Below are 19,723 nucleotides of genomic sequence, written 5' to 3' on the forward strand. Positions count from 1 at the left end.
TGTCATGAAACCTTCACGGATCCATTAAGGGCGTCTTCCACTGGTTAATTGGAGGTATGGTTGAGTAACGAGTCATTCTCCGTGGTTCTTCACCACACCACGGTGAGGGTATTTTTCAGTCATTCTACATTTTGCAAGGTGTTTTGCTCCTTTTGTGTTGTAATTCTACCTCTTTTCCCACCGAAAACAATCAACAGATCAGTGGTGATTTTACCATTTCACAACTTGTTGACTGTGCAAGAATTGCCGGATTTTCATGCAATTACTCTGCTTTAATTGCAGCCTACAAACTTGTTAGTTTACCTTTTGCTCCAGCTTACTGGTCTTGTTGTGAAATTAGTTGTAGCACGCTTCGACTTGCCCGGAGATGAAAGCGGACCTAATACAAGTAACCAATGTATTACATGGCCTCACTTTCCTCTTATGAGCGGCATCACAACGTAGTCGGTGGCTTAGGGAAAAACATCCACCAGCAAACCATGCCAGTGATAAAATTTTTATACAATTTAAAGATACACTGCCGCACCATCACCGATTCCTCTCAGTAATTCTACTGGATCTGGATCCGAGGACAAGGAATGTGCTGACCATCACGCCTGTCCATCGCTAGTCGGGAGAACGCTGGCTCAAAAGTGAAAATGCGTTTGATAAAGGTCGGAGGTAAAGCAGTTTCGTGGCAACGAGGCTTCATGTCTGTGCCGCCCAGTCATATCTACCTGGATTCTATCCAGGGTACTTAGTGCTCTTTCGAAATTGAAACGAATCAAGGTATTACAAGTGGGGGCATTCGTGTCTATGCTAAAGAAAGGGCATCCGTCAACATGTCATTGTCAATGAATTGCCCATAGAGTGGTAAATTTCTCGAAGAGAAAAAAAGAATGGCAAATACACCACATGCCGTAAATCAGTGCCACATAAATAATAAAGCAGTGTATTCTTATAATACAATATGTTAGAGTAAATATACGCAATAAAATATGTCGGTGCGGGTTGTGCTACCGCTCTGCCCTCGGGGCCGTGTTAGTAGACCCTCAACTCTACTGTGCGTTTGTAAGTAGCATGTTGCCTCCCCCCTTCCACGAAGATCCAGACCGCCACAGCTCTATCGTCAAACAGCTCAAAGTAAATTATATATAATTATGATGTTGCTGACGTTCGGGTTTCTCACTTATCAACGAGGAAAACTACCTCTCGAGGGGAGAATCACCTACCTCCACTCAGTTTTCGTTCACCATCCGTAGTGACCCAACACCGGAGATAATCAACGATACTTTCACTACCTCATTCTTTGACCTCCTGCTTTAGACTCATAGAGAGAAAAGGCCGATTGGAGGAAGACATTTGGCGTTAGAGTAGTAAGGAGGATTTACAAATAGGCGGTGTTATAGGAGACCCAAATAGGTCTCCTCCTCGGGGATCGATCAAGCTCACTCAGCCACGCGGTTCATCCAATCTGCCTGCTTGCCTCCTATAAAATGTATTCAAACAAACACTTATTACACCCAGCCTCTAGTCACTTTGTCTCTTCAGATCCCCATTCCCCGCCTAGCACATAGTCCCCATCTCTCTACCCAAACGCTGGTACACCTTCATCAATGACAGACCCCGAACTTCCTCTCCATCAGGTAGTCTGAAGTGTCTGGACATTGTGGAAGTCGCAAAACAGTTTGCGTGGGATAGAACCTTTCAAAGATATCTGGTCAATGAATTTTTTTCTTGCGTGAAAGATAACGACCTCCTCACCTCTGAACGCCTCTTATGCGATGTCAGCATAATAGATACCCGCGATGAGTGCCAATATACCTGCATCTGACTTAGGTACTACTAGCCTTGGTGCGGAGCGGAGCACCCACTTCAGCTCATGGAATGCTCGACCATGTTCCTTTTCTCACCTGATACTTGTTCTAGCTTCCCCCACAGCCAGTCCGTGCGGGGGAAGTGTGATTCCACCGAAACCTACATCAAAACATCTACATTAGCATACTGAGCCTGGGGAACTGCGAAGTTTCGTTTAATCAGTTTAGTCGATTAGTAATGGCCGGATCCCGATTTACTTAGTGGAGTCTTCTGTACCAGTCATCTCACCCATCCGACTGAACAGTAGTGTGTCTCAAGTAGAGGACTGAGCCACGCAAAAGCTGACATTCCTTTGAATTCAGCAAGTGCTAGAACCTGCTTCTTACAGGCTATCAAACAGTAACTTCAGATTAGCATTATGCACCCAAACATCTCCACCCAAAATAGGTACGTCGATTAAGCATTCAGTGTGGCGTTTTGGGGGTAAATAACTCAGAACAGTTCGCATAAGGCGCTGAGAAGTGGCCAGTGCATTGCAGATTCTGAAACACTTCATCCAGAACACATAAGTTCTGTCTTTACTCTATTTCTGACACTCACCTACATTTGTCAATATCCCTACATTAAATCTAATGCAAGGAACCACTCCATACAATAGCCGGTAGTGCATCAAATGAATCATGTGGGGCAGGTGAAAGGCACTCTTATCTTTATCCCAGCGGTTAGGCAGCAAAAAAATCTGAATGTTTTCGTAAAAGGGGAGAAGCTCCTATTGTTACTACTTACTAGGCCGCACCGTAGACAAAGATAAAACTGCAGGAAGATTCTTCCAATTTGTCTGAGAGTTGCAGGGGTGAATAGGCGCCGTTTGGAAGCAAGCACAAAGGAAAAACCAAAACTCATCTAGATTTGTGGTGTAACGCACACGGCTTTTGCAGGTTAAGGCTGCGTTCGACCAGCAACTGTTTTATTAGTCAATTAATGACGGTCCCTTCTTCCAAATTCTACCAATCCACTGGAGGAGTTAGTGTAGTACGATGGTGGTTTATCCCTCGGTATTTGTAAGGCGCCACTTTTGAACTTTAGAATTTGCCCTCTCGTACCTCGCTAAGTGAGCTGGCGTCCCGGCCATGCCAGTAGCCCGAACAGCTTCTTTGTGCTGAACGTATATTCTGCCCCAGTGTTTTGTCTTCTTACGTCTTCAGGGAAGTATCGGGACGCCACACTAGCGTATCACAGGCGCTATTCCTCCGACATAGCGTGTGGTCCTTGTGGATTCTTGTGGATTCTCTGCGTTTTTTTTCGTCGCCGTATCTCATCTCTTATTAGCAACAGAAAAGCTCTAAGGCCAAGATGTTTCATTATTCTTCAAAGTCCGTAAGTGGTGTTTTTCCCCCCACTTCAGCGTACCAGTGACTTGCGCCTCGGGCGCACATCCAAAATAAAAGAACAAAAGTTTATACTTGAACTTGTTGTTTTACTTTGGTGATATGTACTTTAAACATTACTAACAATACAGTCTACTCCATTTTTGGCATAGGCATGATTATCTTTGGGGGATAATCCATCAAGTATCCTCTCAAAAGCCTACCTGTTTATTTTTTGGATGTTATATGGCACAAATTGAATAAAGTGATTAGTAAACTTGCATTTACATCTGCCGTTCTTACTTGCAGCAAATATTCCAAACCCTTCCGCTAAGCGTAATTTTACGCTGCATTAGCAAGTTTCTTATTATTGGATTAAAGTTTTCAGTGATTTAGAAGATTTGTTGGGCAGATAAAACGTATTTTAAAATTGTTTGCTTAAGGCAACTTATATAGTTGTAGTTCACGAACCCAAGGACGTGCGGTCCATTCTAATTTCTGCTCTTGGTGAGTGCGTTGGTCGGTGGTCTTGGGTTTTACGGCTAGGCTACTTCAAATAAAACTGTCTCTCTAATTTGTTTAGGTTTTTTTAATGTGTGAGTTTTTAAAGTTTGATTTGAGTGGCATCACTCAGATTACACACAAAATTGTACTTCATATGTCCCGAATTATCTAATGTTGATTATGCTGGTATTATTAAAATGACGGTTGAATATATGGCTTTCTTTGCGATTAATGAGACGTGACCCTAATGTCAATAATTTTTTGCACACTTACATATCTCGTTTTTAGTACGGTTCAACTTCAATCCCAAAGTCATCTTTCGAATTGTGTTTGGTGTTGCTATCCATTAAGTATGGAGATTCCTAACAATAATATTGGGACAGTGAATATCTTTGTTTTTGTGCTACATTTGTAGTATTATAGCATTTACAAGGCTCACTTGGCTGGGCATAATTGCACTTTCTATGGTAGAATTTGTGACAACTTCACCTTATTTGTTCATAGCACCGTGACCGAGGGAGTCGGATTGATCAATCCACATGTGAAGTTAACTTTTGAATTTGTTTAAATTTTTGCCATAAATTCTAATTATTGGGCTTGTGGTTTGTACTCATTTATTTTTCACTGCAACATGTCCGACTCCATAGTCTTTCGATCAACTTTATAGCTTAATCCTTTGGAACTTTGTTTGACGTTATTTAAAATTGAGATAGAGGCTAAAATGTGGCACTCCTGCAAAATTTGACTCGTTTTCTCCTTTCCTTCTCCGTATATGTGCAATATCGTTGAATTTGGTTGTGTGACCTTTGTAAATCTACAGAAGCACATTCTCATTTAGCCATTTCTGGTTCAATTTTAACCTTGACTGTGTGAATGGCAGTGGAAAATCGCATCCATCCCTGTTGTTCGTAACTTTTTGCCAGATTGAGCATCATTACGCTTTTGCCTGTCACTAGCATTGTGCTGTCTAGCTAGTACCAAAAGTTGTCGTTGGATCGTTAAATTGTGAGCTTCTCTAGAAATCCTGTGCCGCGAGTGTACTTTAATTAGTCTGCATCTCATTTTGCAATTTATCGCGGTTGAAAATCATCTCTTTTACGCAAGCCTGCTATGCACATATTTTGACACTAATTTTCTGCCCGTTTAATTTAGCGAAGTTTGATTGCAATTGATTGATCAGAATTTGCCGTCTTCTGATTGGTGTCAGACAATCATACTGTTTTTTATCTAATGTCATTTAACGAAACGTTTTCACCATGACTGAGGGCAATTATAAAGGGAATGTCCCGCAAAAATTTGTTTGACAGTACCATCTGATCGTGGTCACGAGGAGCTCAAGCTATTTTGCGGTAGATGCATTTGCTTACATAAAATGCCGACATTGATTGATGGTCATCTTTACTAGGAATGCAAATGGTATCATTATCCTTGTGCATGTCTTTTTGGGCCTTTTAAGTGACTCCCACTTGATGCTTGCCTGTGTATCAATTTAGGCGCTTAATTCAAAAAACTTTGAGATGGTAGTTCTATCACCCACTTTTTTAGTTGCGCCTCTGTGTGGTTGACAGTATCCAGTTCTGAAGTCAGCCATATAACTCAATAGTATCGTCATTTTTTTAGTGGGCGGGCACATCTGCGTCATAAGAAGGTATAAATATAGATGAGACAAACGTAGATAAATGTGCAAGCGAGTGGATTGAAGAATTGGTTGTTGAATGAATGCATGGACTGTTTAACCGATAAGTAGAGGAGGAGGTAGATGTGATAATATCCGGTGCATTTGCCTCCCCTGTTACTTTGGAATGCCATGATTCCTTTCTTCAAGTCCCCTCAGAATGTTTGGAGTTGAAATAAGATATTTAAGCCCTTGACTTGCTCAACCTAGCTAATTAGTCCACTTTGTCGATGTATCTTCTGGGGGGATTTTGCATTCAAGTTTTATCTTCACTATTCTCTAATCGGTTAAAAACAGAAGGTCCTTTATGTTTCCTTATTTACGGCTGTCGGTTTTTCATTTCATATAACTTCGCGTTCATGTTAGCTATGCCTATTTACCTTTATTGCTTTGACCTCCTGACCCAATAGGTCGTCAGGGAATGGCGTTTTTTTTCCGAAATTGTTCAAAAAATGGCAAAACTATGGTAAAAATTACAACGTTTGACGGTTTATTTAATTTATGTCAATAGAAGTCACTGAGATACTTTACGTTTGCTGCTGCCAACTCATCGAGTGTACTTTGAGATGGTTGGATGGAGGTGCTTGCTGTTTCCTTGCCACTTTGATTGCCTTCATCTTGGTCTCGGGTCAGGGCTTTCACAGCTCACCTGGGATCAAGGGTACTAACCGCTGTACTTTGTATGCGTGTAGTAGCTAGTCACACTGCTTCGCCCCACTTAAAGCGTTGTTTGTGCACATTATCAAGATTCCTTTGGATTTCACCATTTCTCAGAGTTTTCGGCTTCGAAACGTGGTTCTTAAGAAAGGTGAATATTTAATGAGTTTTAAGGAATTTTTAAAAGTTCAGACTCAAACGTGAGTCACGGATTTGGTAGAGCTGAACTAGCACCTCGTCCCAACACCAAAAACGTCGCCTTTTGTAGTAGAATAAGTCGTCGTTTTTCAGACAGACTGCACTTCAGACGTGAGCACGCTACTTGAGTAACTGTCACAATGTCAAAGTGGCGTATTTGTATAGCTGTTGATGCAGCCGAAAAAAATTTAAAAGCCATATGAGATCTTTGTCTTGTCAACTTGCTGCACGAATCAATGAAATTAAAGAAGTTTAATGGCTCCTATCGTCTGTCTCCGTCTAGCTTTCTAGTACCGAATCGCCACAAAAAGGCAATGGCTAAAGTAGGCTGGGATTTTGGTGAGGACTTTGCAACGGGACCTGCGGTTGTACCGATGAGTTCCGGTTGGCCTACCACCTCATCACAAACGATGCCGTCGTCCGAGGGACCGGTCAGAATTGGATTCGTCTTTGACGAGGTCGCTGGATCCCCAACCCCCTTGGTGTCACCGACGGAGACTCCTGCTGGAATCTATATGAATAACAACGGTAGTATGAATCCGGACCTCCCCAATTCTGATGATGCGATTGCGTATTGGACTTTCTCCTCCAACACGTCGAGACACACACCACTACTCCATGACCGCTTCTCGGGGACGCAGGAGTCGACTTTGTCAGAAGGGCCGAAATCGAGCTGTGAGTTGCATTGTCGATATGCATGTTCTCAAGCGTAGCAAGAGGTTCCATGTTCTTGTATCTTGAGTGGAAGGGTGATAGTAGGTAGGAATGCAAATTTTCAGACAGAGGGGCAATTTAAATTGGAGATGTAGGCAGATTGATGGATGTATGGATGGTTGACACAGCTCTCTTCTTTTCTCCTCCGTTTAAATGTCACTAGACCTAATTCTATCTTGAACACTTGCCCTTCATGCCTCCTATGCAGAAGTCGTCTGAGGATATCTGATTCATACAAAGCCCTGGTCAAGCTGGCCAGCTAGCTAGCTTTCGTGGAGGCAGCGATGGCACCACCCACTCATGCCTGTCATGTCACTGACACGCTAAAACTACATAATTTATTTGAAGTCCCTATTCACACTCACACATGCACACGCACACTTTTATGCGACTCCATGCGTGTGATCACTGAAGTGCAATTCTTCGTCTGTGGTGATCGTTGGAAGCCGAAGTGGTAGAAACATGTGTCTTCTTTTATTGGTAGAAGGATATAGCCCTTTTTACGCTTCCTTCACTATGAATGAAAAACCGTCAATATGAGGTGGATATGCTAGTCTAGTTAATATTTTGCTGACATGTCTGGGAGGGAAATAGGCCATTACACTTAAGTTTACTACCGACGTCACATATACGTGACGGGTGATTTGTATCACCTTTTGATGCATGTAACAAACAAATCGATTAGGGTTGATTCGATAAAACAGGTAGACATCTTATATCTTTAATTTAGGGGTAGTCACATCCGTGGCAGCTGAATCGACTGGAATAAGAAAACGTTGGAGCAGGCAGTGATTCCCCTGACACCTGACAGTGAATGTATTCATCAACCCGTGGATTGGTTTGTTGGAAGAGATAGCTTCACATGGCATCTATGCCTGAAAAGTGTGTCCTCTCCTTCCCTTGGACTTAATCCCTCTCAGATGTGCGTTTTTAAATTGAACCATGTTGTACACGAGGTGGGGAAAAGGTCACAGCAACGCTGCGTCAAAAAGTGTAGTCAGTTAGAGCTCATTCCTCTCCACCAGTTCCTTTTTTAAGAAAAAAATGGCAAGAGAAGACCAATATATGCTCCAATTGCATAATCTGATGACAACGACAGACAGAGCATCGCGTGGTTGTCACCGTGTTCTCACCTGATTGTAGACAGCCTGGTTAAAGTTCTTTGTGACAGGTGAAGTACATCAAAGCCTCTATCCCTCCCCCACAGCAAACTGACGCTCTACTTTACTGTAAAATTATGCGATTCCAGTCTCACCTTCTTCTCACTTCTGCCTATTTTAGCCTCAAGACGAAACTCCACAGCCTACGAGCAAGGACTTGCGGAGATGGCGGATCTGATGACCACGGTGGACCTGTCGGAGGCGGACAAAGAGAGGATCCGTGAAAGATTTACCCTGGACAAATGATCTATTTATTTACTTCTTCTGGTCTCCTTCCTCCCCCACCCCCATCCTGCCTCGTCCCGCCCTTCACGTATTTATTCCTTGTGTATTTTGAAAAAAAGATTGCCTTTTTTTTCATAATGCATGACTTGATTGGACTCTCATATGCTTTGGTGAAGTAGCTTTTTTTGGTGTGAAGAAGATCTGCTTTTAACTACTTTTACCTTTTGCATGGGTGTATACGGTGCTGAAGTGTAGCAGGTAGGGGAGAATTTATTTTCGCCTTCCTAATTTAGGAGCAAAAAAGAGTAGTCATTTCTGATTATGTCTGGCTGTACTTCAGCGAGTGAAAAGTTGGCATTTTTGCCCTTGATAAAGTTGGGTGGACTCTCTCCGGTGAAGGCGTGTATGTTTTTGTGCTTGGAAATTGTACCTCACCGAGGTACCACAGTCGAGTGTGGCTAATTATAGGTAGCGTGGTGCAGTTTTCTTTGTGGTCAGTTCACACTACTGAAGTTGCTGAATTGCTTCTTGGTTAATGGCATCACCTCTCGAAATTATTCCTACTCTTGTCGCTTAGTGGGTGTAGGAGAGATATCACTTGGAGTGGTGTCGCAATGTGTCAATTAGAGGGAGTTGCTTATAAGTAGGCAAGAGCTTAACTTGTTTCACGGTTGGTTTATACTACTGAAGTCGCTGAATTAGTCAAATAATTCCTACTGTTGTAATTAGTGGGTGCATGGGGAAGTTGAAATCAAGCAACCAAGCAAGAACAGACTGAATACATAAATTAAAGTCAAGTTCTTCACTTGTGTTTTGGAAAAGGAATTAAATTGATGAAAAGTGAGTTGGATGAATGGATGGAGAATGTGATGAAAGACTTGGACCGACAGTCAAAGTGCTGAGATGATCGACTGATTGCGTGAAGGGATGGATGAATTGACAGATTGGTGAATGGGTTTGCAAACTGAAGGTTGAGTAGGGACCTTAAAAGGTAAATAAATGCTTGTAGTTTTGGTGACCTCCACTCCATTCATGTTGACCTTACATGCTGCAGCTTTGCCCTTAGTAAGTACCTTGCAAATGACCCAGGGAAATGAATGGATAGGCAGTTCCATGGATGGATGACTGCATGACTGAATAAATGGATTAATCACAAACGGTAATTTAAATGGTCCAACAGACAGCTGGAGACACATACAGGCATGAGGGGTTACTGCCCACTCCCAAATTGTTGCGATTCTGGAAGTTAGAGGCTTCCAAAATGGAGGTTTTTACTGCCTCGCTTGGGGCCACTATTCGTAGAGTGCACAAAGGGTTATGCTTGTTGCATATTTATGTCTCCTCAAGGGCTTTTGACGGTAAGGAAGACGTTAATGTGTCCCCACGAGATACTGGCTAATCATGACGAGGGGGAACGAGAGTGCGGTGTGTGAGGTTTTCCAAGGGTGTGGAGACTGGGGGGCAAAAACGAAGGAGCGCCACAAAAGCTTGAAATATGGACATCTTCTGAGGCTCAGAACACCACCGTCACACTTCTATTAAATGCCCACGGATTGCTGACAGCGGCACACATTTCCCTGTCTGAGTTACCATTTTGGCAACCGTGAAAATTAACTAAGAATTAGGTATAACTGTTTATGAATTCATTCCGCAGTCTATCAGTGTAATTTTCCATACTTAGCGAGTTAAATTTATGGTGGTGAACATTTCGTGACTGACTGACTGTCCTGTCTCACCTCCGCCTTCTCCTCCCACGCTAAACCGTCACGAAGCCTGCCTTCTAGACAAATCTATCCTACCTCGTACACAAAGCCGTGTCTTTGCCGAATGCTCTGGCGGTATCTGGTCCGTATGACGTGATAATCACATTGCCTAGGTGGCTAGGTAGGTAGCTCTAGCAGACGCACCAGTGACGCCACCCACGCATACCCGCTGTCATGTCACCAACTCGCCACACACGCCATACATTTTCAAATGCAAATGCATGTGAAATTTGAAACTGTGACGGGCGTTGTAAGGTGATTTATGCCATTCGTTTTTTTTCCACCCTCATCAAAATTTACTTTTCAAAAGCCGAAGAGAACGCAACTGAAGCCTAAAATTATGAAACAACAGCATTATCCCGATTAATGTGAGGTTATGTGGTGCAGTTTTTCACGGAAGCTTATAACTGCCCGTCGATATCTGCATTTTTAGCAACAAATAGTAAGAAATGTAGTTGTAATAAAAATGAGGAGAAAAAAAGTGATTTTATTGCTCCTCTGTGATGGCGTAACTACCTTGTAAAGAGGCTAAAATTAGGCCTCAAAACAGGTTGACCGTTGTAACCACTAGGTAGGTGTATTAAGGCATTTTTTGCAAAAAAGTTGATAGAGTTTGATTAGATTGAGAGGAGGCAAAAAACTGTTATAGTAATTCTTTTTGGGAGGGAGGGGTGTACTTCGGTGAATCGAATTTCAACCAATCAGAGGCGAGTATTTTAGGTGAATAACGAGACAGTGGTAGTCTGTGCAGTCCTTCCTACTTCTGCTTATTTTGTTTCATTTTTGATAGCAAATCTCTAATCTTCTCGTATTTGTACACCTTCGTGCTTATAGGTGGTGGCATGCACGTCCGCGGAGCTAGAGATAGTACCACCGTCAATGGTCAACAGGCTACCGTCTTCCAACACATTGCCATTTCGAACTTCTTCTTCTGTCAACTTCAAACTTGACAGGAGTGGATACGCATTGGTATAGATGCTTTTTCTAAAGTAGAGAACACGTCAAGCCATCGATGCTACCTACTTCTTTCTGACACCTTTACCCCCCTCCCCCAACTTCCCTCTTCCCCAAGACTGAGGCGAGGGACGCTTGTCTGTTTCATGAACTCTGGAAGGTTCTCGTACAAATGAGATAATGTTTGAAGGAGAAGAAGGAGAGGCGTTGGCGGAAGGCGCAGGGCAATTGGGGCTGAATTAACGACTCAGAAGTGCATCAGGAAGATTCCCTCATGGAATGTTTAACTTGTCAAGAGTGTTGAATGGAAGAGGATTCGACACTTTGCTGACAGCCACAAAAATAGGAAAAGATGTGAAATTTACACCAAAATGGAGATCAGCCTCGTGAAGTAGTAGGTGCTAGCAAGGTCTCACGACTACCAATTTGCTTTCCCCTCCACCTTAGACCGTTAGCTGTGATTGTATAACCACCTCTCAAAGAGGCTAAAAATAGGCCCCAAAAAAGTGAACCTTCGTAAACATTAAAGCAACTTTTTTTTAATACGACAGTTAATATAGCTAAATTTAGTAGCAATGGGAAAAAGTCGTCAATTTTTTTCCTAATTTCCCTTTTTATCAAGCAGATAAGTGAGCCGAGCTTGAACCAATCAGAAGTGAGTATTTCAAGGTGACAAGGAGGAAATGTTAGTCCATACGCTATTTCCACCCATAAAAGTGTAATCCTTCCCATTGGTTTCCTTTTATGTTTCGTTAATGACAACATGTCTGTGGAGCGAGCGGTGGCGCTGGCATTACCAGCGCGGCTATCGTTAACAGGATACCACTCTCCAGCGATTCTACATTTGTTCCTCCTTCTTTCATCTCCAGCTTTCTGGGAATGGTTGCTTGCTAATATTTATACCCTTCCAAGTATAGGTAAAGAGCACGTAGAGCAGTCAATGCTGTCTACTACTTTTGGATGGTTTTGGGCTCCCCAACAAACTCCTAATCCACGCCTGATGTGATGGAAGCTTGTCTGTTCCATGAACTCGAAAATGCTAGATTACAACCGGCATAATAATTAAAGAAAAAGGAGATGCTTTAACAAAACACGCTGCGTAAAAGAGCCCGAACAGGTGACCAGGAGGTGCTTTGGGTAAATTCCCTCCTTTGGCTGCCTGACACGTCAAGAGCGTCTGGTGCACGAGGCCGACGTGTTGTATTAACACCCAAGAAAGTGGGACTAGTCGTGAAGTCTTCCAAGAAAATAGCTATCATTCACTTAAAATAGTAGGTGGTGGTAAGGTGCTATGACTACTGATTAGCTCGCCTCATTTCTCATCTCTGAATGCTAGCTGATTGGCTGACGGATTTACTGACAGACTGATGAGTAAATGGGGCCTGGTACTACACCTAAAGGGTAAATAATCAAGCCATTTGTCATTCTCAAACACCCCGCACCATTTCACCATCGTATGACTTTATGCTTTGTGGGTAATGCACTCCAGAAGCACTATCTCGGAAGGGGTTATTCACCTTCTGGAAGCTATACAATCACAGATAGAATCTGTCTACATAATACGGCTCAAAACAAACTAAAGAGTTGCTTACAAGAAGGCTAAATAACCACGCAAACCTGATCAGTGATAGAACTAGGCTTATTTTTACAAAAGAGTGAAAAGTAATAAGGCCCGGGCACTTCCAAACTGAGCTATCCATCCATCTATCCTGTATCCATCCATCCATTCATCGACCAGATTTCAGCCTTTCGAATAGGCTATGCTTGTCAGAAAAGAGGTGGAGTGGATTCTACGAAATCACTCCCCTTTGTAACCTACTCAAGGGGAATCATGAGCTTCAAAATACTTTTCAACATGGCTATGAATACAATTTTAATGCATACTTACTTTGAGGTATTTTCCACTAAAGTTGACGGAATACGCTTTGATTATCTCTTTTACCACATGTGACAATGGAAATGCAACACTCCTGCCTCTCCTAAGGCGGCAATTAGTCAGGACTGGGAGCCCATTAACACAATCCCACAGTGTAAGGTAGTTTGTCTTTTTAATCGCATCCCTATATGCAAAAATGTCCCATTCTGAGTTTTAATTGGCTTGAATTAAACCAATTGTGCGAATCGCTCACTTGGTAAATAGGTAGCTGCGCAACTAGTGGCTTCTACTTAATTATTATTAGTAGGCAACGAACAACTGTTAAGGGAAATAGTTAAATATGGAGCCCATTCAAATACGTTATTAATGGAAAAATCGGATGGGAAAAGAGCATTAACATGCAAAGCTGACGTGCTTTGCAAAAATGATATTTGAGTCTATGATATCCAGCAGAATCAGGGCCAATTTTCGGCGACGTATGACATATTGAAAGGAAGTAAATTCAAAAGGATTTTAAATTACTTAGCTCATGGAAATATTTGAAACTGCAACGCATACACATACCCTTTAAAAAGAAGTAGCTAACTAACTAAAACAATTTTTTTTGCTAAAGGCGACATCTCTGTAGCCAGACACCTAAGCCTGGGACTAATCACAACCGTCCCTGCCCCTAAATATACTTTCTAACTGTCTTTCTATCTGGCATGTGATCACGTTGCTGCCCTGTGCTAGTGCCAAGAACTGATGACAATCGTCACGTGAAGGAGTATTTTCGGAGAAACAATGATAAACATAAGACAGCACCTACCTTCCTCCTGGCCTTTTCCTCACATGCGCACATGGGTAGGATTTGGGGGTGTAGGTGGTCAAGTGTTGGATTGTCTTTTTAAGACTAGGACCTCCACTAAAATCACTTATTCCGACTGTTCAGGGTACTTGTCAAGACAAATTTTTTGCTTGTACTCATTTGAATTACATGGTGTTGCATCGAGCACGTGGATTGCACACAAAATGACGGTTTGACTTCTAACAAATAAACAAGCGTTGCTTAAAGAATTTAGCCTGCAACGTGGCACACAAGAAGCAGGTAGTCTTGTCAAAAGGGAAGTGGTGGGTGGCTTGAAAATGCAGGGTGGAGAGTGTGGGCAGGCACTTCCACGTTTGTTCGCTTAGCGAACAAAAGTGGCCTCTCATCACAGGTAAGACTGGAAACAATTTAAAATAGCGTTCCTGATGCACACAAGACAAGGAAGGCCATTAGCAAAGTCTGAAGTCGACGCCAATAACCAGTTGATGGGAGGTGTTCGAAAATGCGACATCTCTGCACTCCTGGTGGTTGCAGAGCCTCCACTTCTTTGTAGTGCCATCGGAAAGTCCTCCTTGCTAAATTTGCCTCTTAGTAGTTGGAATTCGAAATGCCTCCCACGCCCATATCCAATTAACAAGAGGTGTCATGTCATTTCCGTGCAACTATCCTTCAATCAGGTAATTGCATGAGCCTTGAAGGCCACCCACCCTCACGCATTTTAAATGCATGAAGAAGGTGTGCATACTGAACATACAGCGGCTAGATGCTCCACTACCATCGACGACATTTGAGTTTAGTAGATGCAACCAAGACATCCAGCTTCTGCTTGAAAGGCCGTACACCGTGGAATGGGAGGGAGGGAAGGGTCTCCATCGCATTGTCTTGACGCTAGTATCGCGCAATCTGCCAATCTCATGAAAGATGCAGGAGATGGCAAAAAATGGGTCAGAGGTGAGAGCAAAGGTGCTAAATGTGGTGTGTCTGCATATAGTACTAAAATACCGGCTCGAAGTTAACTTTATTGCACACTTGTAACGTTCTGTGTCTCCTTCCAAGTCATTTCAACCAAAAGCGGAGGTGGACGAGCATGCTACTCACTACTTGCTACGTAGTAGGCTAGAGAAGAGGTGCAGAGACTTGCGTATTCTAGCGTGGAAGTGACTGAAAAGCAGTAATAATAATATGGCACTCCCCTCCCTTCTCTCGCTGTCCCTCCTTTTCTCCCTCCTAGCCTTAAGAGTGGATTTTCTTGAGGTCAAGTATAGCGTTGCTATGAGATACGATGGGATCCTACAAACGGGTTCACTAACTACTCTACCTGACTGTTTCCAAGAGCAAGTTTGTCCTTTATAGGTCTGCGTTGTTCACCCCCATGTGGGTAGAACTCAAGAGTAATTAAGTGACCTTCGGCGAGTGAACATTTCCACAAAGCAGGTGAACCTGTGAGACTTAAGAGTGGAAAGGGTAGCAAGTGGACCATTTGAGGTTCGTGGGAGGAGCGAAGAATGCTGGTAAGATGGTAGCTCTTGCAGACAAATTGGATGTAATCCTTTGGTGATGTGTGTGACAGCTTTCAAGATGTCCCTTTCCCTTGTCTGTGTTGACTTTGGATATAGACGGAATCTCTCGAACCGCTACTTTTGAATTACTTCAAGGTTCGCTAAAAAGTCATTCTTCATTGTGCGGAAGAGGAATGATCTGCTAAACAAAATGCCCACCATTAGGTAGTTTATCATCCAAGTCAATTTGTTAAACACGTTGCTGCTACCGGCCAAACAATGCTTACCGACCGTCGGCGAAATTTAAACAACAACTGTTAGAGCATACTTCGACCGTTTTGCGGCTGAGGTGAACACGAGGTAGTAAATCGGGCAGAGATCAAAACGCCTTCTTTTAACAACTCCTGGTAGAATGAACTGACATTTAATGGACAGAGGGAGCAAAAGTGGCTTCCTCAGACTTCCCTAAAGACAAAGTGGGATATAATACTCTTGCAGATTATGTATGCATACATATGTATTCAGCATACGGAAGGGGTTTGGACTGCTAGCATGGCCCAGAGGCCAGATCACTCGGCAGAGGTGCAATGAACAAGGCACAAAGTGGTATTTTAGCAAAACTGAGAGTTAAGCAAGCAACGTTTAGCATAAGTGGCGGAAGATAAAATAAGAACCACCGTACCGACAGATTGACGCATGCCCTAGGGCAAAATGCAGTTTTGGTGCTGCAGAAAGGCGGCATGTGAAACAGCAGAAATTTGCTCCTCCATTTGGGCAAACTATGTACGGTCGTCCTTTCTCCCCCTTGGATCTCAGAACTTCTAAAGCTTCCTTTTGGGAGTATGTGTCCAGCTTTCATTTAAAATTTTAACAAATGTGTAATGTAAGGCAGTGAAAAGGAGGAACGTTTGCGCTGAATAAGCCTATGTAATGCTAGAGACAGGTGAAATTATGAAGGGGTGTTTGGCGGAACCTAAAAGCAAAGCAATCTACCAGCAGTTGCATGGGAACTGTTTACCTTTCAAAGAATAGTTGGAAGCTGAGGAAAGGAGGGATTTTTAAAAAGTAAGCCAGCAAAAACGTACACATTACCCTTTCACTTAGTGCTATTAATAATTCACACTTGGCCCAATGCTTCTCTTCGACGTGGAGCTTAAGAGTGCAATGGCACTAAAAATTTGGCAAACAGCGAGGATAGGTAAATAGCATTGGGTCAACAGAAAAGTGATTAAAATCACAAAAAATAAGGGGCATTGCCAATTTCATAAATTTTAGTTAGGGAAGGATCCGGGGAACTGTAAGCTACAGTCCAGTGGCTAAAAATGGTTTTTTAAACACAATGTCAAGTTTACAAACCCTATTCATGGTAATGAAATTTAGTACAGACCATTAAAGCAAATCGACTCGTAAATTGCACTTCTGAATTGATGTAAATATAACGTTTTTGTCTGCAACTTAGAAATATACTAGTTAAAACGATATTTGTAATTAAAATTAGGTGCGTCATTTCATTCCTACAAACTTGCATTTTGATCTAGATTGTTAGAGTCGGTCATAGTCGGGGCGGATTTTTCCGATTGGTGTTTCTGTTTTCGTTTGACGATGCCGATGTGCGGTGGTTTGACGACTTCTGTACGACCGTCTGATGAGGATAAACAGCTTCTCACGCCAGTTATAAAAGATTACATCGCTCAGCAGCTCGGTCAAGAGCCATCAGAGGTTAAGATCACTGAAGTCAGCCGTCAGATTGTCAACGGAACCAATCACTTCCTCAAGGTGCCTCAAAGTATGTTTAGAGTAATTGATTTCGCAGGTTGAACATGATGGCAATTGTTGGCATGTTCGAGTTCATGAGGCTTTACCTTGCTATGGAGGCAAAGTGGAGGTACATAGCCACAAGGTCGCCTCTGTTGGGGACCCCTTGACCTACTTCTAGTCTCCAGCGTCCTTCTCTCATTAATTCTCCTTTTCCCGTGTCGATTAACATTTCAGTTCTCTGATTCCTATCATATTAGTGCTTAAATCCCGAAATAGCAACATATTTTTCTATTAGCCCTTACAGGGCATCAATGTTTTCTTTTTGTCTCCGCCGATTTTTCCCCTATGCCATTGTTGCTGCTTAATCGCTTTATCGGGTTCGAAAGTCATGCCCTCTGTTAATTGTTACTTTTGGACAAGCGGGTAAGTCATACCAGTTTAGTAATTGAACTGTGAACGGTACCGTTAATAAAGGACTGTTGTAATTTTGTATTTTGTTTAACTGTTTTTTTGAATCACATGGATGATTGAATCTCCAAATTTTGTACTTTCGCTCCCCAGCCTGACCTTTAAGCCATTTCGGTAACCTACAACCTCTTCTGTACCTTTACAATATATGTTTTCCCATATTTCTTCGGCTTTTTACGATTTCATGGAAAATCCGGGAACGCTACACAACCCAACTCCCTCATCATTATTGAATAATCATTAATGATAGTTTTGACATGATTGCATTTGTCTTATTGAATTGTCATTGTAGATGGTTGGTGTAGTACACCAGATTGAGTCTATCGTGAGGTTTCAACAGCATAGGTGCTACGAACCCACCCTTTAGCGAATAACCGGTGGTACTGGGTTCTGCTGAATTGCGTTTCATGGAGAGCCCTGGTAATTGTGTCCTCCATCTGTTTATGAGCCATTACACAAGCTGACTGAAGCATGCCGGGTGTTTTCAAGCCCACGGCTTGGTTGGGCTATTTTGGATTATTTATTCACTATCCAGACGAAATACGAAGTATTTAGGTGAGGCTTTTTTAGTGGCAGTTTTAATATTTGACACTGCGGTGCTAGTCAGTCAAGGGCAAATCTCGTGAATAACTACAGCGTCGGTATGAGATATACGGTTATAATTTGGATTGCCTCCTTTCTACCGGTTCACCGACCCCGAATCCTAACTGTTTCCAAGAGGGAGTTTTCCCTTCACCTGTGCAAGTTGTATCCACTCCCGCAGACAGATCTCGAAAGTGCGTGTATGTGCCTCAGGAAGTGAGCAACGGAAGGGTGGCAAGTGGTCCATTATTCCAAAACTGGTGCGAGGTCCATCCGCTCAGCACTAATCAGCGCATCGCCCTGTGGATAATCTTCAAATGGTCCTCTAAGTCGGTCAAATCACTTGAGGTCAAGGCGACTTGTATTATTTGGTCGGTTTGCTTTCTGCCGCCTCAGGTGCTTCAATCTTGAGGCACCAAGCACAGCCGCCTTGTTTGCGTCCAGGCAATTCCTCCTAATCGATAGCAAATGCGTTTCTTTCCACCATCTGGTAAGGCAAGGGAACACTTCTACCTTTTAATTTTATTGCTTGAAGGTTGACTATTGAAGGAGGCTGCTTTTTCAGTACCAAAACACCCCTAAAATCGTGCGCAGGCCCCTCATTAACTTATAACTGATCCGTCGTTCATCAAACCAAAGTCAGCATCCAACTTCCTTCTCGTATCTCCACAAAGTGTCACCTCAATTAGTTCTGACAAGCATTAGTTCGCTACTGAGACTGCCAGTTGTTAATTAGTACACCGCCCATAGCTAGCTCCAACTTTCGTTCTTCCTTGAGAAAATTTGCCTCCAGTGCTTAGTAAGTTATAAGATCCGCTAAATCTTACACATTTTATTTGGGAGAAAGAAAATTACCTGCTGCTCTAGCGAATGTCCCATGGCCACTGATAACGCCTTGAGGGGATTTCAAGGTGGTCTCTCCTCGCCCTTAAAGTGGTACAACACCTTATGGGAAAGCACGAAAGAAGAAGTTGCTGCTGTAAACGTGGTAGGAAAAACAGTGACTGGAAGGTGAGTTAGTCTTTTGACAATGGTGGACGTAAAGAGGGATTGATGTGAGAAGATAGTCATCGAAATGTCGACCAAAATTCTCCTTTGTTTGTCAAATGTTGCGGTAGGTGTTGGATTTCATTGCGGTCTACCGATGGACCACACCCTCCCTGGAACAGTGTCGATGAGCCACCACCTCCCAAGGTGGTGGCGCATCAAGTTCCCAACAGAGGGGAAAAATGCACAAGAATTGCTGTTGGAAGGGCTATTTTAGAACACTTTTTTTCTATAAACTCGTACTTTTGCCTCCTGAGTTGATGGTGCCAACACAGTCTTTGTTTGTGACGCTGATGCGGCGACCAGGAAATAGGTGCACGCATCTCGACCGACGAGGCGTCAGGACCAGCAGTTGCTTATGTCTGTTTTATTTCCTTTCTGTGGTTCGCAGCATCACCTTGCATTCACACCCGCTTGATCTATTTGCGGCTCGGGGACCCCTCCATTGGCACAAAGACGGTGGCAAATTTGTGACTGCCACAGCTCATCACCTATTCTGGGCCCACATAATTCGATAAGGATGCAAGTGTTTTAATTTAGATGAAGAAAATAAAAGGCAAACTGCCAAATTTTTGAGTCATTTTCCTGCAATTAAATGAAATTACCCTAACAACAAATGCTCCGACGGGGTGCGCCTCCTGCAATACCGCCCAAGTGGTTTCCTCCTCTGA

General features: G+C 42.9%; 3 protein-coding genes across 3 annotated transcripts in view; all 3 read left to right on the forward strand. All coding sequences in view use genetic code 11, as the record gives it.

Moving 5' to 3' along the window:
- The window catches only part of EGR_08404 (hypothetical protein), a gene marked incomplete at both ends in the record, with an annotated part of 5,851 nt that extends 1,768 nt beyond the window's left edge, over positions 1–4,083 (forward strand). Inside the window, 3 exons of the mRNA XM_024497653.1 lie at positions 139–327; positions 3,786–3,906; positions 3,957–4,083. Of these exons, the coding sequence (XP_024347957.1) occupies positions 139–327; positions 3,786–3,906; positions 3,957–4,083 (437 nt within the window). The remainder of the gene's footprint in view (positions 1–138; positions 328–3,785; positions 3,907–3,956) is intronic.
- Positions 4,084–6,608: 2,525 nt separating this feature from the next.
- On the forward strand, positions 6,609–8,318 carry EGR_08405 (hypothetical protein; the record flags this gene model as incomplete). The annotated part of the gene is made up of 2 exons (XM_024497654.1): positions 6,609–6,873; positions 8,194–8,318. 2 exons carry the CDS (start codon positions 6,609–6,611, stop codon positions 8,316–8,318), a joined length of 390 nt encoding a protein of 129 aa, XP_024347958.1.
- An 8,481-nt stretch (positions 8,319–16,799) lies between these two features.
- On the forward strand, positions 16,800–17,133 carry EGR_08406 (Cystatin-A3; the record flags this gene model as incomplete). Its single annotated transcript, XM_024497655.1, has 2 exons — positions 16,800–16,973; positions 17,011–17,133. The coding sequence occupies 2 exons, from the start codon at positions 16,800–16,802 to the stop codon at positions 17,131–17,133; spliced, it is 297 nt and encodes a 98-aa protein (XP_024347959.1).
- Positions 17,134–19,723: the final 2,590 nt, after the last annotated feature.

The sequence above is a fragment of the Echinococcus granulosus genome, assembly GCF_000524195.1.
Source record: "Echinococcus granulosus chromosome Unknown EG_S00105, whole genome shotgun sequence".
NCBI lineage: Eukaryota > Metazoa > Platyhelminthes > Cestoda > Cyclophyllidea > Taeniidae > Echinococcus > Echinococcus granulosus.